This window comes from Rhinoderma darwinii, chromosome 12, assembly GCF_050947455.1.
Source record: "Rhinoderma darwinii isolate aRhiDar2 chromosome 12, aRhiDar2.hap1, whole genome shotgun sequence".
NCBI lineage: Eukaryota > Metazoa > Chordata > Amphibia > Anura > Rhinodermatidae > Rhinoderma > Rhinoderma darwinii.
This window is the reverse complement of record NC_134698.1, coordinates 67600724-67618338: the sequence shown is the minus strand read 5'-3', so window position 1 is coordinate 67618338 and position 17615 is coordinate 67600724. Positions and strand designations below refer to the sequence as shown.

Genomic DNA, 17615 nt, shown 5'->3' with positions numbered 1-17615 from the left:
GGCTGCAAAAGCACGTTCGTGTGCATAGGGCCTTATTAAAAAAAAAAAGTTCTTACATCTTCTGATGTGAGGCGCGAGGTGCGATGAATTTAACCTCCACGTGCCTCACATTATTAGTAATTAACCCCATCATGTTTTTCAGTCATAATGGGTTAATATGTAAGGTACAAGATGGGGTTAATTACTATTAATGTGAGGCACGTGGAGGTTAAATTCACCACACCTCGTGCCTCACAATAAGTGATAGAAAGCAGTTTTGTTTTTTTTACAGCGTACACATCATAAATTACGTGAAAAAATTTGTTGTGCAGGTTATTACGGCCGCGCCAATACCGAATATCTATATTTTATGTATTGAGACTTATTTTAATGTTTATTGTAAAAAATGTGTATGTGTATTTTTTATTTTATTTAATATTACTTTATTTTTAAACTTTAATGTACTGGCATATATCTATATACTGATAGTACACAGGCAGTTGTTAGGACATACCTAAGTATGCCCTAACAACAGGAAATATGGTAGGACAGCCCTGGGGTCCTTCAATGGACCCTGGGCTGTCTGCCCATATATGGTATGTCCCTCAATTCAGTCACAGGGATTACTGTGATGCGATCCAAGGGGCACCCCCCCCCCCCTTCTCACTTCCTCTTGAATACTGCGGTGGTGGTCCGCTTTGATCGCAGCATTCAGGGGAATAGTGGCGGAGATGAGCGGTTTCTCTGATCTCCGCCGTTATAGAGCGGGGCTGCGGCTGTGTAATACAGCCACTGCCCCGCTCCTGACAACAAGTGCGCGCCGTCAGGATGATGTGATGCGGCCGGCGCTGCACTAATGAGCGGCGGTTCAGGCACTGAAGACAGAACATGGGGGTGTTTTGCAGTGCGCCCGCCATGTTCTGTCTTCAGTACCGCCGCTCATTAGTGCAGTGCTGGCAGCATCACATCATCCTGACGGCGCGCACTTGTTGTCAGGAGCGGGGCAGTGGCTGTATTACACGGCCGCAGCCCCGCTCTCATACATTCATGTGTTACAATGCGAAGCTCTGCCGCACAGCTTAGTATTGAAATACATGAAATAACGGTATCGAACCGTTTGGGGATGCAGAGTATCGAAACCGTATTGAAGTTTCGATGCACCGTGCATCCCTTTATTAATTACCGGTTCAATCGCAGACGCATTTGCATCGTTAATGTTAGATGAGTGACGTTTAACAATGCTGCTTACAATATTGATATTTATGTATATAAGGTCCATTTTGATACGTTTTATCGCGTATTGTTGTTCTTGTGCATTAAGACTGCAATAATTGTTACAAAACTTCACGTATTTCTATGCGTAAATGGAGAAGTGACACAGTTTTTTTGTTTAATTTTTTTTAATCTAAATTGTGCCAAACTTCTTTGCTGAATGAGCTCTTATATCTTTAAAGAAGTTGGAGCTCAGTTTTTCAGATACAGATATCCAAACCTCCAGTAAGGACACCGATTTAAAAGAGAACATGCTGGCTTCTTGCAGTCACCACTAGGGGGAGCTTACTGTATACTGTTATTATGGAGTTCTATGAATAAACCGTTTGCCGTGAGCTCCCCCTTGTGGTGGATGCAGGCAGTTTATCTTTTAAATATATCTGTCTGCTGGGGATTTGGAGAGAAAACGTCTTTGACCAATATGTTGTTTTGTTAAAAGGGTTAGTAAAGATTATGAAAAATACAAAAACGTACCTGTATGAGTCTGAATGCCCACCAGTTTATGCCACTATAGCTCAGAAGTAGTTCTTCTTTATTATGTTACCCAGCTCTGTATAGCATCTCTATTTTGCTGCTGGCAAGAATTGCTGTGGACGGGCTTATCATTTAAAGAACTACAGCTCCCATGATTCATCTCATAGACATTGCTTATATTTACAGCTGCCTGCGTGCCCCTCTATTACAAGGTGTACGGTAGTGCTGTAATTACTCGCTGACTTCACACAAAAAGTCCGATCCCTCCAGAGACGGGGAGGGGGGCAGATCAGGGAGCGGTGGAGATGAATCTTGTGATGTTTCATTCTTCAGGGAGGGGGGGGGGGGGGGGAAGACCTTTCTGCATGTAAACCACATGAACATATTTTTTTAACAATTGGATAACCCCTTCAAGAAATTAATCTGCTCATTATTTCGCATTTTTTGGGATAAAATAAAATGCAAAATGGTGTTCATGGGTGGATATTTCCTCAAAGTGGATCTGTCATCTGACTATGCTGTCCTATGTAAGGGTGGCATAGTATGGGGACAGTTTTGCTCTCCTTTTAGCCAAAACGGCACAAAAAAAAAATGGTGCCTCATAGTTAGGAAGCCGGTGCATTCAGTTCTTGACAATTAATTTCAAACGTAGCCATAGGTTCCCATTCACCCAACAATGTTCTTTTTGGCCTATTCGTCTTCAAGTTTTTAGTTTTTTTTTTTTTTGTAAACTGGTATCTGTCGGGCAGAACTCCTGACGTATATCTGACGTGATGTGAACAGTGCCTTAGCTGTCAACACGATGGCTGTAACTAAATACAACTACTTGTAATATCCAGCAGCCTCGTAGCCCTAAACGTTCCTTACCTACTTGAGGTAGGGACTCTTCTCTAGTAATGTCCCATGTTCTAGTCTTTGGGTGAGCCATATAGCTGCTATACAGATGCTGCTGCTCCTGTGCCATGAAATGGTCTAGTCTCACTCCGCAGCTCCTATGTGTGATGCTGCTGTGCTTCCACGTGTGTTTGGGACTAATAGGGAGGCATCCGATTGGCCGACAACATTTCAATAATCAAATGTGTGAACATGGCCTAGTAGTTAATGGCTCATTTCGATGTATCACCGTCAACCTGATGTCTGACATAATACTAATTCTCTGATGTTTTTTTGTTTTTTTCTCAAGCTCTTAGAGCTATTCGACAGTGAAGACCCACGTGAAAGGGACTACTTGAAAACCGTCTTACACAGAATTTACGGCAAATTTCTCGGGCTTAGAGCGTTTATTCGAAAACAGATTAACAATATTTTTCTACGGTAAGTGTGTTGTATGTGGAGGATTTCTCAAAACTGCATTGCAGGAGTAGGAAAACATGGCTTTCAGAAACAACACCACACTTGTCCACAGGTTGTGTGTGGTATTGCAGCTCAGCCGTAGTCACTGCAGTGGGGCGGTGCTGCGATACCAGACACAACCCATGGACAGGCGTGGTCTGTTTCTTAAATAAAATAAATAGCAGCCATTTTTTTTCTAATATTGTACAACCTCTTTATAGGACATCTGGCCGAAATGTGCAATATGTGAATATATCCGAAGGAACTGTATCCTACGATAATGTTTTTTTTTTATTTTATTTCAGATTTGTTTATGAAACAGAACACTTTAATGGAGTAGCAGAACTGCTGGAAATATTAGGAAGGTGAGATTAATTCATGAGACTTTTTACTTTCGACCTTTTACTTTTATTTCTTCTCATACGTCCCAATATTTGAATCCCAAATCATGTGACGTGTTAAGCCCCAGTTCATTCCATCTATAAAAAGTAAAAAAATACTTTCACAAAACTTCTCAGAAACGCCAAATCTGCATAAAGCCCCTCCACGGCATCTGCATGCGACACTTCCATCGTTTTCCACAGATGTTCCCCAAAATCCACTGCGGAAAAATCTGCTTCATCTAAGCGTTGACTTGTTTTGTAGGTGTTACGTTGACTTGATCCTGTTTTTGCTTTCTCCTCTAGTATTATCAATGGCTTCGCGTTACCTCTGAAAGCAGAACATAAACAGTTCCTTGTGAAAGTGCTGATTCCTCTGCACACAGTCAGGAGCTTATCCCTCTTCCACGCACAGGTAGGAGTGTTTTCCGCAGCAATGTATTTCCATTTTAGGCCTCGTTCACATCTGCGTTGAGGACTCTGTTAGGGGCCTCTGTCGAAGATCTGGCCGAGATTACCGGAAGCGATAGTGCAGCGTGCTTTGCTGTTTCTGTTAAAGCCACGGACACCCTGACGGAAACCCGGCAGAACCTATACAAGTCAATAGCTTACGACGGCTGCTGGTGGTATCTGTGGTGTAACCGAACCATTGCTTCCGGTTTTCCCTTGTTCTGCTCAGAAGTCAACGGAAATACCCGACGCAGGTGTGAACCCAGCCTTACAGGTACAGATCAAATGATGCTAATGCTGTCCTCTCCTGTGTCATCAGTAAGAAGAAATAATATTAATAGACGGCTTAAAGGGGGAAAAGTGGACCGAGATCTCCTGCCATGTCTGTTTTAGTGGATACTTATTCTTTTCTAAGAACTTTGCATGGTTGTTCCTCTGCTGTTCCTCCTGGAAATATATGAAGGAATTGACAACTGGGCATTACCATTCCCCTTTTCAATAGGGTGAGCCCATACAATCTGACGCTGTCCGATCAAAGCCGAAATTGTCATTGTGTAGGGACATGCCCCATTGGTGAGAGCCATGATAACGCCTGGTTGTCAATTTACTCATACGTTTCCAGGAGGAATAACAGAAGGACGGCACAATGCCAGGTAATGTTAAACTTTGAGGCAAGGGAAATGTTCTCATGATTGTCACATAAACTCATGAATATGGTGTCGTAAAATGACACTGTTTACTTTAGCACGGGGGGGGGTCAGTATCGTGACAGTACATTTGTCAGAGACACCCCCTAAGTGAAAGCTTTTCAGTCGTATCTAGAAATGTGCGTACTGCTTGAGTTTTGTTTAGATCGGAGGGGCTGAAGTGCGTCTTTAGATGGATTACGTAGCACTCGTGTTTTTTCCGTCCTCTGCAGCAAATATAATCTGTTTGTGTATATGGTATTGAGTTTTTCTTCTTGTTCCCCCTGCAGCTGGCTTATTGTATAGTACAGTTCCTGGAAAAAGACCCTTCCCTCACAGAACCAGTGAGTGTTGTGTATCTACAGCAGCGTCTTAACGTCTTCCCCAGTCTTTGGGCCATAATAATCATTTATCCGATTTCATTTATTTCAGGTCATTAGAGGATTGATGAAGTTTTGGCCAAAAACTTGTAGTCAAAAAGAGGTACGTGATCCCTAGAAGAGCGCACGTGTGGATATCACCATCTTCATGCAGCGCTGACTGCGTCAGAGCTCGGCGGTCGTAACTGTTCATTATGTTAAATCTGTGACTTCAGCACAACTTTCCCGGGCAATGCTCCTGCAATCATCACATTACTGATTTCCTCACCTCGCCAGTGTTTTCTTCAGATAGAAGTCACACAGATTGCATTAGAATAATGTATGCCACGGCTCTTTAAGACCTAAGAGAAACCATTTTACTACTTTTTACAATTTTTTTTGATTTATCACCCATTCGCGGGATAGCCAATGAATCTCTGATCGCTGGTGCTCCACCTCTGGGACACCAATCGATCACTAGAATGGGGGCTTTCCTCCTCACTTTACGACCGGAGCGAGAAGAACTTTAAATAGAGATGGAGGAGCGTGCGTGGTGCCGCCTCATTCATAGTTTATGGGACTAACTGATATGCTCGGCTGTTAGCGTCTATCCCATAGACTAAGAATGGAGCGGCACCACGCATGCTTGACTGCAACTCCATTGAAGCTCCCCCTCATTGCGTTCATGCAGTGAGGAGGAATAGGGGGCTCGGGACCCCTGTTCTAATAATCCCAGTTATCAAATTGCATCTACAGTAAATTCCTTTAATCCGACATCAATCAGACTTAATGATGTGCTGGATTATCAGAGATTCTGTATTATCTGCCACTCCTATTGCAGTTCTGTACTGGAAAGTAGTGCCAAATTATCAAATGCCGGATCCGTCTTTTAGCTGCCGGGACAATTTATACGCTATTGACGTGCACAAATAAAACCTGAATTATTATAAAATGAAAGAAATCGCATTATAACTCCGGCATATTGTGAAAATACAACCCAGCGTTTTACACTCTTAGTCACCTTTATGCAATTCTGCGTCAGATCATGACATTTTGTAAAACGTAAATAAATCCGATTTGTGCTTGAAACTCTGACCCAAGCAGATCCCGTGTCGTATACGACCTCCTAAAATTAAAAGTTCACGAGACCAGTAATCTCTGCGATCCAGGTGACCTAGAGTCGATCACTTCTGATCTGGTGCAGGGGGTGATTACATGTGCAGCTGCTCATCTTCTCATCCCTTTAGCAAAAATCCTGTCTGACTGGTAATTGGGGTGATAAGGCTCTGTTCACACCGCCGTCATAGTTTCCATTATAACTGAGATAAATGACATCAATGCCGGATCCGTCACACGGCGGACAGCAATGGTGCCCAATGGACCTCATTAACTTAAATGGAATTAGCAGGGGTTCTGTCATGTTGTACGTCATTTTGATGAGGAGAATTGCGCTACGTGACGCACTATTCTTCCCGTTAAATATGACGGAAATACTGGCGGAAGTGCCGAGCTAAAGCTCCTGTTTTGTCCCCCTGGGGTTCCTGATGGCTGTACAGGGGGAGAGATGACTAAGATGATGTGATTTTCCTACTCTCACTTGCCGCTTCCCCCTCCCCTAAACATACACAACCCAAATTCAAACGAGGACTACACCCCAAATATTGCATTTTTTTGGACAGCCAAGATTCAGGGCTTTAATATAATCCCAAGATATAAGCTCTAGTGTAGTCCATACCTTCTAGTAGAGACCAGCGTTTAAAGTAATGACGTATTAGACCTTGGCAGTGAGCGGGTTAAACAAATTGAACTTGTACTATATAGTTCTCTCATATACTTTGGAGGAATCGCTCCACCGGTGATGGGAAGTCATTTGATAATTGATCGTTCTGAAACACACGCCACCATTTATGGCCGTCTGTATTCTAGCTACTACAGAGCCGCAGAGGCAGACTGTCCTAGAACAGTCTCCCTGCTGACAGGGAAGCTATGGGGGGATCGGATTTCTTCATGGCTTCCCAGTTATACTGTCAATTCACTCATAGAGGGAGCATCTCGGATTAAAGTGTACCAGTGCTGTATGTGCAATTCAGTTAAAGGGGTTCCCGCACCGATCAGCTGCTCCTGCTGCCTCCGGGCGCCGGATGTTATGCAGGGGTCGGTGCTGGTAGCAGAAGCCTCTGACCACTGTCTAGCGGCCGTGCTGCAGTAGTGCAGCTCTGCTCTTATTTAAGTGAATAGGAGCAGAGCTGCAGTAACCCAGCACAAACGCTATACAGTGGCTAAAACCATCTGCTTCCGAAACCGGCCACTGCATAACACCTGGTGCCCGGATGTAGCCGGAACAGCTGATTGGTGCGGGGTCCGGGTGTCCGACCTCTACCGATCATATACTGATGACTTATCCTGTGGCTAGGTCATCCGTATAAAAAAAACGCCCCCCCAACATGGACAACCCCTTTAAGTTCACATTCGTTTGACTTTTCCTTCTCATCTGATGCTTTGGGGCCAAATGTAGTTGTTGGTTGTTTTTATCGTTTTGCTTTGTTTTCTCTGTACGTGGATTTGCTGACCGCTCTGTACAATACTCTGTTCTCCAGGTCATGTTTCTCGGGGAGTTGGAGGAGATTTTGGATGTCATCGAACCATCACAGTTTGTCAAAATCCAAGAGCCTTTGTTTAAACAGATTTCCAAGTGCGTTTCCAGCCCTCATTTCCAGGTGAGTAGTTACGTCTTGGACAACCCCTTTAAGACAACACCGGACAAGCGTCTCACCTTCAAGTCAACTTGCCAGCACGAGCGTTAAGACCTATGGAGAGGTCAGGCTTTCTTCCTGATCTCTTCGAGGTGTATTCAAAATACTTTGAAAGAGGAAATCTACCGGATGTTATTAAAGTGGCGATTCCCATAATATACACCGCAAAGACGTAATGTTTATTAAAGCAACACTCTGGGCAAAATGTAAACAATGTGTTCTGACGAGGACGAGGGGCATGATAGAGGGATTGCCTCTGGGTCGTGCGCCGCCCCCTCAGGCCATGTACTATGTGTAACACATTTTATTAGTTTTTCCCACAGTTTTCCTTTAACGTAACTTTTTTTTATATAGAATTTGACTGCTGTGAATGATGCACGTTCCTGTATGCAGAAAATACCAGTCAATTCAGACCAACAATTTTTCCTGTCTTACTGCTGTATTATATTTAGCATTTTGTCAAACAGGAGGGATGACACATTATAATTATCACCGTTGAATAGAACAAAAATAAAAATGATGCCGGGGGTTGAGGAGGTGCAGGAGCTGGGGGTGGAGGAGGTGCAGGAGCTGGGGGTGGAGGAGGTGCAGGAGCTGGGGGTGGAGGAGGTGCAGGAGCTGGGGGTGGAGGAGGTGCAGGAGCTGGGGGTGGAGGAGGTGCAGGAGCTGGGGGTGGAGGAGGTGCAGGAGCTGGGGGTGGAGGAGGTGCAGGAGCTGGGGGTGGAGGATTGCTGCGCTGCCTGGCAGTGCTCCGTGCATGAATTCTAAGGAGGCCGCCGCTAGTCATGATGTCATTCTCCTCACGTCAGAATAGTTTTCATTCATGCTATAGCTATTGTGGAAGAGAAACGTTTAACAAAGTACAGGGAAATTTATCTAATCGGACATCCAAATTTCTAAGCGTCATAATCCATCAATTGATTGCAGCACCAAACGGCAATGTCAGGCCTCAATCACACCACCAAAGTGTATTTTTACTGACCGAAAATACGGTCCGTAGTGCATCCGTATTCACCGATACACAAAAAAAAGGGAGGCTACAAATGATGTCACCAACATGTCCCAACCCCTTTTAAAGGTTACATGATCGCTCATGCGCCGTTTTCTTGGGGAATCCCCTGACGTCACATAGCAATGCTTCCGCAATTACGGACCGCTACAGATGCTGTCCGCAATTTTGCACGCATCCATGGACTTCTGTGGGTGAGTCCGTGACGCAATTGCGGACAAGAAAAAGACATGTTCCTTATTTTGCGGATCAGTTCTTTGGCCAGGACATACATCTGTAAATTTATGTAAAGGTGTCCGTGGCCAATAGAAATGAATGGATCCGTAACTTCATCCGTAATTACGGATAAAAACTACGGCCGTGTGCATGGAGCCTTAAGTTGCAGAGGGAAATAATTTGGGTATATTTACACGTAACAGGTTTGTTGGCGACTTTTCTGGGACTGTCCCGTTCACTTGAATGAGTTCACAGGAATCCTTTCACTGCTGCGGAAACAAACACATTCAGATGTATGGAACATCTATTCAACCACAAGCATTTCTGAAATGAATCTGCAGCGTGTGAATATACTGTTAGGACATAACTCTTATTAGAAATGGGTGTTCTAGTAGCAGCATTGGGTTTGCTTTTTACTCTGGGCTTTGTTCCTGTCGTTCCTCTACGCTGGTAGTCTTACGCGTTTTGTCTTTGACAGTCCGATAACACAGAATATTTAATAATTCTTTGCTTCTCAGGTGCTATTGATGCCAGATTAGGGCTGTGTTCACACCTGCATTCAGCTTTCCGTTCTGCTCCGTCAGAGGAGCAGAACAATGAAAATGCCAGAAGCGCCGATTCTGTTGCACGACGGACACCACCGGCGGGTGACGGAACTTTGCTGCGCTGTTATTTTTATGGTACTTTCAGCTGGATCTGTGAGGGAGACCTTAAACGGAGCCTCCAATGCAGATGTGAACGAGGTCTAAAGGATATATATGTTTTCGGCTGCATTTTGACACAATGTTCATTATACTTTGGAACCACTAGAGGGAGCAGTTATTTTATAACTTGAAAATGGACTTGAGAGTAATTAAGACTCCTTGTGGTCATCGGGTTAAGCATTGGTTTAGTTCTAGTTCCATCGAAGGCTGGCATATCGCGTCGTGGTTCAAATGTGGTTTTTCCTAAATTCGCAGAGAAATTGCACCGTTTTGCCGCAGTTTTACAAAAATCGTGGCATAATGGTGCAGTTTTCCATTATTCATGGCATTGAGTCTGGAAATTCTTAATCAAAGGGTCTGACCATAAGAGCTTATAATCTAATCTTGTGATTTGGGGTTCTACTCTGCATCATCTCTAGCACTTCATTCTCCTGGGAACCTTGATCGGTAGAGGGAAGAATCACCTTTTAGTCCATGGACAGATTATAGATCAGACATTACCTTTACTGCACACAAAACACTGTATTCCTAAACATAGTTTTTTCTTTTTCTCGTTTGAAGGTGGCGGAGCGAGCTTTATACTATTGGAACAATGAATATATCATGAGTTTAATAGAGGAGAACTCAAATGTGATCCTTCCCATAATGTTTGCAAGCCTGTACAGGATTTCTAAAGAACACTGGAATCCGTAAGTGGAAGTTTTTCCGTATTTTGTATTCCCACTGTCGGCCCTGATAGTAATGATAGATTGCAATATGGCTTCACAGCAACGCAACCTGGCCTGCAAGGTGCAGAAAATAACGCTGCCACTTCATGTCATTTACGACCTATACGGAAACATTGATCAGATTATTTATTTTTTGCTTTAGTTGTAAGGTCTCCTATTGGGAAACTATAAAACTGCGGTGGTAATTCACTTTTACAGCAACTCATAGGTGACTCTGTGTAGCCCCCTAGGTTTAGGGTCAGCGTATTCTGAAGACTTAAAGGGGTTTTCCTATCTTAGACACCTGATCCCCGATTCGCCTGGTGCGGTGGTTTGTGGTATCGCTTGCTCGGATATTTCCATAACTCCCCTTGAACAGAATGGAGAGAGCCGCGCGCACTCCCTATCTCAGGTGAAACGGGGGTTGGGAGTCCCACGTTTTTGATATAGGTACAGGCCTCAGAGCTCGGACCCGCATCTATCAGATATTAATGGCATATCCTGTAGATAGTGTATTATAGGCGTTTTCCAGGATTAGAAGAAAGGGTCTCTCCCCCCCCCCCCCAAACTCTTATCCAAAAGTTCTGGTATTGCAGCTAGTCCCTATCCACATTAATAGGGCTGAGCTGTACAAACCCCATGGACAAGTGACAGAATTTAAAAGTGGCGTAATTTTTTTTTATTTTTTTTTTTTAAATACTGGACATTCCCTTGGACAATTCCCTGATATGACCCTAACTGGAGACGATACCCTTAAAATGTAACTGAACTTTTAGAAAACTTTTAACATATCATAGTGACGTGTCAGAAGTTTTGATTGGTGGGGTTCTGAACACTGAGACCCCCACCGATCGCTAGAACGAAGCGGCAGGAGTGCCCGGGTGAGCGCTGTGCCGCTTAGTTTCTGATCAGCTTTCCTCAAAGTTAAGGCAGCGGTGTACGGACTCAAACTTTCTATTGAGCCCGTACGCCGCTCCTAAGAATGCCGATCAGAAGCGGCACATCGCTTATCCGAGTTTTAAAAGTTTACTTACACTTTAAGGCTATGTTCAGACGTAGCGGAATTGCTGTGAAATATTTTTGCAGAAAGCCACAGGGAAATTCACAGCGGCAAATCTGCCGTGCAAATTTTGGTGCTGATTTTCCTGTGGAAACCGTTGAGTGGAATAAAAAAAAAACACATGATACTCGCCCCATTCTCACTGTATCCTAATACTTCCAGATGTATCTTCCACCTATTAACTCACAATCAAAAATTTCTTCTCCCACCAGGGCGATCGTCGCTCTCGTCTACAACGTGTTAAAAGCCTTTATGGAGATGAACAGCACCTTGTTTGATGAACTGACAGCCACTTACAAGTCAGATCGCCAGCGGTAACTTTTATAGCTTCTTCTTGTCTGTGGTACTGAAAGCTTCTGGTGGTTTTCCGTGCTGCATTGACTTGGCTTCTATATTTGTATTCATTCTGTATTAGGCTCGGTTCACACTAGTGTCATGGCTTCTGTTCTTAATGGAGCTATGACGGGTATGCGGAAGGCGCTATTATTGCCATCAAAAACACCAGAACCCCAACAAAATGGGACTACACGCCAATGTGAACGGAGCCTATAATGGATTGGTTGGGATTTCATCCCCTTGTTTCCATACTAACTATATCTGTGTATTATTAGTTGGGTTTTCTGTCAATATAACATAGCTCTACTTTTGGAGACGGCGTGAGTTAGGGAAGTCTACAAAGGACAAAGTAATGTTCTTTTTGCATATGCCTCCTTGATATATAAGCGCTCCAATAACCTATAAAGCCAATTTCAGACCGCCATAATATAGCCACATGTTGGGGTCCGTTAACAGATCGCACAGGGTCCGGCTTTTGCTGACCCTAATATGGGGCTGTATTATGGACGTCTGATATTAGCCATATTCTTATTCAGATGGCTGTAATGCAGCCACATATTTGCAGCAAGTCCAGGCCCGACCGCAGGTCTAATGGCCGCAGCGAACCGCTTCATAGGGATGTGGATGCATTACAGATATCTGAACAAGACCTGCGTCACACAGCCGTGATCGGTCCTTGAGCTATGGACTGTACGTCGGCCGTATTTCACGGAACAAACACCGTTCAGAGAGCCCGGCTCCCAGCATAGTCATCTATGATGCTGTGAGTCACTGCCTCCACGCAGGAATACTGTCCTGTACTGTCATCATATTTTCAGAATGGGACAGTATTCCCGCGGGGAGTCAGACTCATCCTAGATCACTATGACGCTAGGACCCCAACTCTCTGAAGTGTGTTCGGTCCGGAAAATACGGCTAACGTGGTCCGTATCAAACAGACCGATCAAGGCCATGTGAACAAGGCCTTAGGCTGGATTCCCACATGATGGAAATGTTGCAGATTTTCCGCACCGTTTCTACAGGATAATCTGCACATGTTACATGTAGAATTTTCTGCAGATTTCACCCCTTCTACGTTAAGGCGTGCTCTTATTTCCGTGCGGAAAAAGTTCAGCAGCTAGGGGATGAGATTTGATCAAATGGATTTTCTCCACGGAAAATCGACAGCATTTCTGTCGCCTTTGGGGCTTGTCCACACGTAACGGAATTGTTGCTGAAAATTTCTGCAGCAATTCTGTTGAAAGTAGCAGACATCCCGCTGCGGCAAATACGCACCGTTTCCTGCATTGACAGCAGAAAAGGGTGCGTATTTTTCTGCGTTTTCCTCAATGTTGGGAGATGGAGACATGAAATCAGTCCACTTTCCAAAGCAGGAATAGACATGCTGCAGTCCGAAAAATACGCACCGCAGGCTAATTTCTGATTGTATAATTTCCGCAGCGTGTGGATTCGATTTGTTAAATCTCACCCACTTTGCTGCTACTGTATTTTGGGTATTTTCCTTCCTCCGTTCCAGACGGAAAATCCGCAGCAATTCCGCTACGTGTGGACGAGCCCTTACACTGCAAAGTTTGCAAGAATGAAGTTTATTATTATTATTATTATTATTTATTATTATTATTATCTGTTATCAGTATTATTTGTAATATTTATTTTTCTTACTTGCATTTTCCATTGACTGTTTTTATTTTACAATAACTCTGATTTGGAGGTACTGCAGCTAATATATTAGGGAATTGCCTTATCTGTAAATCATAGATCTTACAATCAGCACAGGGCAGGACAATTCCTTAAAGAAAATGAGCCGGCGCACCCAGAAAATTCCACCGGATTCTTTTATTTTTGGTTGTTTTGTATTGGTCTATGGAAGTTCTTTATGTGGACTCGTTAGTAATGTGTGGCAGACAATAAAATCTCACACTAATATACCTTCATTAGCACTTTTGTGTAAGCCACGCTGCTCTTGTTCAAGAGATCTCATTGGTTCTTTTTACCACAAAATTTTATTTTGTTTCAAGTTTATCGCCCCCTGTAGGTAGGAATGAGTGAATGTTTTAAATAAGGAAATAATTTTTTCGCATCCTATGTTAATAGCGGTACAAACCAGAATGGCTGTGTACGTGATGTGTAACATGTTGAGAAATGAAGCGCGGGTTAAACTGATCAGACAGAAGCTGCGCTCTGCCAAACCAATATTAGACAATCGTTAACTGTTTTACATGAGTGTATGTAAGGAGATAGTGTCACAAGTAGCAGAACAATAACCTACTGTCCGGACAAGAGAACATTTCTGAATACAGCAGGATTGCTTTCCTGGAAACTAAAAAATAGATAGTAATTGGATGTGACAGTCCTGGTGAGTCCTAGTCCATGCCAATTGTGGCTGACGGTTTAAAGGATTAATGGGAATAGGATGTAAAGGGGTTTTCGGGGATCCAAACCTATCTACATCTTCAAAAATAAACTTTAATAATATTACCATTTCTGTCACCTCCCCCCCCCCCCCCTCTGCTCTCCCGCCGTCCGGTGTGACTCGGCCGCTGCTTCGCTTCCATAGAGGCGCAATGTAGTGTATCCCTACAGTCAATGGGAGAAATATATCAAGACTGGCGTGTTAAATGCCAATCTTAAACTAATTTACATCAGCGGAAAATGCGACAAATATTAAGAGGTGCGCACTTTTGGCTGTCCATGCAGCGGAAATGCAAATCTACGGCTGATCTGAGCAGGTGTAGATTGGCCCCATAACTTAGATGCGTTTCTGGCGTAAGTTGTGGTAAATCTGTTGTTCCAGTGTATACACCGCCCCCTCCTGACCCTGCACCTTTTTCTCGCCACTTTCAGGAAGTGGCGGAAAAAGATTTAAGCGCAATTATAATGTGCGGCAAACATTGGGATTTTTATTTTTCCCGACATTAAATTTGCGTGAATCTGTTTTTCTATTTTCCCCAATAAGCTCTCAAGAATTAATAATGTTTTGTTTAAGCGTTTTTTGACATAAGACTAAAGAATCCCTTAAAGAGGACCCGTCTGTTTACTTATATTTCCTATGAAATAACCATTCTGGAGCATGTTTTCTTTAATCTCTGCATTGTGCAGTTCCTCTGTTATTCCTCCTGGAAATATATAAATTCACAACTGGATGTTGCCATTCCCCCTGGCAAGAAGTTGTTTCCCTACACAGCCCGAGGCCTCAAGCACACTACTCTAATTTTGATTCGCAATTACGGATCCATAATTGCAGATCAAAATACAGATCCATTTAATTTCTTTGGCCCATGGACACCTTCCCGTATATTTACGGGGAAGCTGTTCGGTCCGTAGAAATGACCCAGAGCAGAGAGTGCTCCTATACTTTATAATGGAAGCACGGCTTGCAAATGCGGGTGACCGTCTGTGGCCGTCCTTGCCCGTAATCACTGACTGTGCACACGGCTACGGCCGTGTCCAGGGGGCCTAACCCTGTCAGTGGTGACTATGTCAGGCTGTAGGGACACTCCTTGTTGACAAGGGCTATCGTAATGCCCAGTTGTCAATTCATTCATACATTTCCAGGAGGAATAACAGAGGAATTGCACATTTCTGGGTTCTAAGAAAGCGGCTACAGTATTGGTATTTCATGGGGAATACAAGTGTTTACTATAACAGAGCTGTCGGGAGAGCTGCCAGGCTCAGGAAGGACAAGTCATGTAGATGATCTATTATTTCTTGCACTGTACATTCTGTTGCAGCTTAGTGATGTGTGGTGAACATTTATTCCCTGGGGCAGATCACACTCTGTGTCCTACTGTACTAGATCATTGCTAGAAAACTCCTATAAGGCCAAGTGCACAGGTTTTTTATTGGTGTGGAAACACCACAGCGTCTATATATTCCCTGCATGTGATATAGATATCATGTATGTATGTATGTATAAAAGAAAAACCATTTCCCTAAGGCCCTGTTCACACAAAGTGTCATTAAAAACTCAGTGTGAACAGGGCCTTACAGTCACATTTCTTTTCTTCTTTAAAGAGGACCTGTCACGTCCCCAACTAAATAACACTGCCAACGTCCTGACCGCTGATCCCACATGGCTTTTTATTTTTCTTGAAAGTGCGCTTACCCTTAGGGTATGTTCACACTACAGCGTCCGTAACGGCCAAAATTACGGGGCTGTTTTCAGGAGAAAACAGCCCCGTCATTTCAGCCGTAACGGCATGTGCAGGCGCTTGAACGCCGCGTCCATTACGGACGTAATTGGCGCTGCTTTTCATTGGAGTCAATGAATAACGGCTCCAATTACGCCCCAAGAAGTGACAGGTCACTTCTTTGACGCGGGCGTCTATATATACGCCTCGTGTGAACAGACAAACGTCAGCCCATTGCTTTCAATGGGCAGATGTTTGTCAACGAATTCAAGCCTTAATTTCGGATGTAATTCGGGGGTTAATACGCCCGATTTACGTCCGTAATTAGTGTGTGTGAACATACCCTTAGAGGAACGAACATGTCCGCAGGCCATGTACATCTAGTCACATCTTCCTGTGTCACTCTCTGCAGTTGGAGATCAGCACTGGAGCATTCTGTCAGGCAGAAGCAATCTATGATAGATGAGATCAGTTAGGGCAGATGTGATTCCAGACAGTGCTGGAGATCCGATCGGATTTTGTATTGCCTTAAGGCATTTGCCATCGTGATTATCGAAAATTGTGATTAACCCATGCCTGTGTGTTACAAATGAAAGCTCCTGGGGTTCTTTATACAGTGTGCAAGCTGCAATATTTAGACGGGCTGCTATATAATGCCAATTCATATCCATTATGAAGTAGTCATTCGTATAAGACTATGTTCATTGCTTGTCTTCTACGGTTTCCTATGTCGGCGGTGTTTTGTGTGCGGTTTCTGTATTTACAAGGAGTGTCATTGTTTGTGTGCAATATATAATGTATGTGATGATCAGACCAATCTTTCCAGAAACCTTTTATTGATCTTCACCACAGTCTATAGTTTGCCGATGACATTCAATAATTGTGGGTCATAATGTCTTTTATCGGACCGTTAAGATTCCTGACTATTTTATATAGGAGGGGAGAGATAAGGGGCTGCCTGACCAAAGTGGCACCACTCATCCCAGAATGTAAATGTCAGAATTTGTCAGAGAATGTACTTGTTCAGCTGGGTCAGTCAAATGCCACAGGATCCGTCAGTAGATTTATAGAGGTTTAGAAGTAGGTTAGGTTATAAACTACTAAGAATTGTTCTACTGTAGTAGTGATAATATAAGGAGCGCCAAATGAGAAAATTAAAGTGAAAAGTAGACTTGCCCACAGTGTTAATTTCCCCCTAATCCTCCATTTTTTCCTGGTTGATGTGTGAGGGGGTGGGGCTTAGCCAAGAGGCGGGGCTTAACATTCTTTGTCTCCTATTGCAGACAGAGCTGGTGGGGAGGGCTCCTTGTGCATCCAGTTGCCGTAGGCCCTGTTCACACACTTTTTTTTTCAGGCGGAATAATCTGCCTGCATGCTGTTTGCCTCCTATTTCGCTGCGTATCTCACCCGCGGCCATTGGGCGCCGCGGGCAAAAAAACGCAGCGAAAACTGCATTCTCTGCCTCTCATTGATGTCAATGGGAGGTCAGAGATGGAATCGCCCGAAGACGGGGCATGTTGCTTATTTTTTTTTATTTTTTTTAAAACTGCTCATGGGGAAAAAAACCTCCTCCGCCTCCCATTGAAATCAATGAGAGGACATTTCTGGTGTCTATTTGGCGCCTTTTTCGCATAAAGAACAGCGCCAAAATACTCCGTGTGAGCATGCCCTTACAAGTAGGCCCTGTTCACACAGAGGTTTTTGCTGCGGAAACCGCGGCAAAAACTGCAGGAAAAACCATCCAAGATTGCCTCCCATTCCGCAAGCA

At 43.8% G+C, this 17615-nt stretch overlaps 1 protein-coding gene across 2 annotated transcripts in view; it reads left to right on the top strand.

Moving 5' to 3' along the window:
- PPP2R5E (protein phosphatase 2 regulatory subunit B'epsilon) overlaps positions 1–17615 on the top strand; it is a 74313-nt gene that overhangs the window by 53913 nt on the left and 2785 nt on the right. The window contains exons 6-13 of one of the 2 annotated variants that reach the window (XM_075843752.1): positions 2909–3039; positions 3363–3422; positions 3744–3852; positions 4864–4917; positions 5006–5056; positions 7530–7649; positions 10176–10303; positions 11594–11680. In XM_075843752.1, the coding sequence (XP_075699867.1) occupies positions 2909–3039; positions 3363–3422; positions 3744–3852; positions 4864–4917; positions 5006–5056; positions 7530–7649; positions 10176–10303; positions 11594–11680 (740 nt within the window). Of the gene's footprint in view, positions 1–2908; positions 3040–3362; positions 3423–3743; positions 3853–4863; positions 4918–5005; positions 5057–7529; positions 7650–10175; positions 10304–11593; positions 11696–17615 lie in introns of both variants that reach the window. The other variant, XM_075843751.1, reaches the window with a different exon arrangement.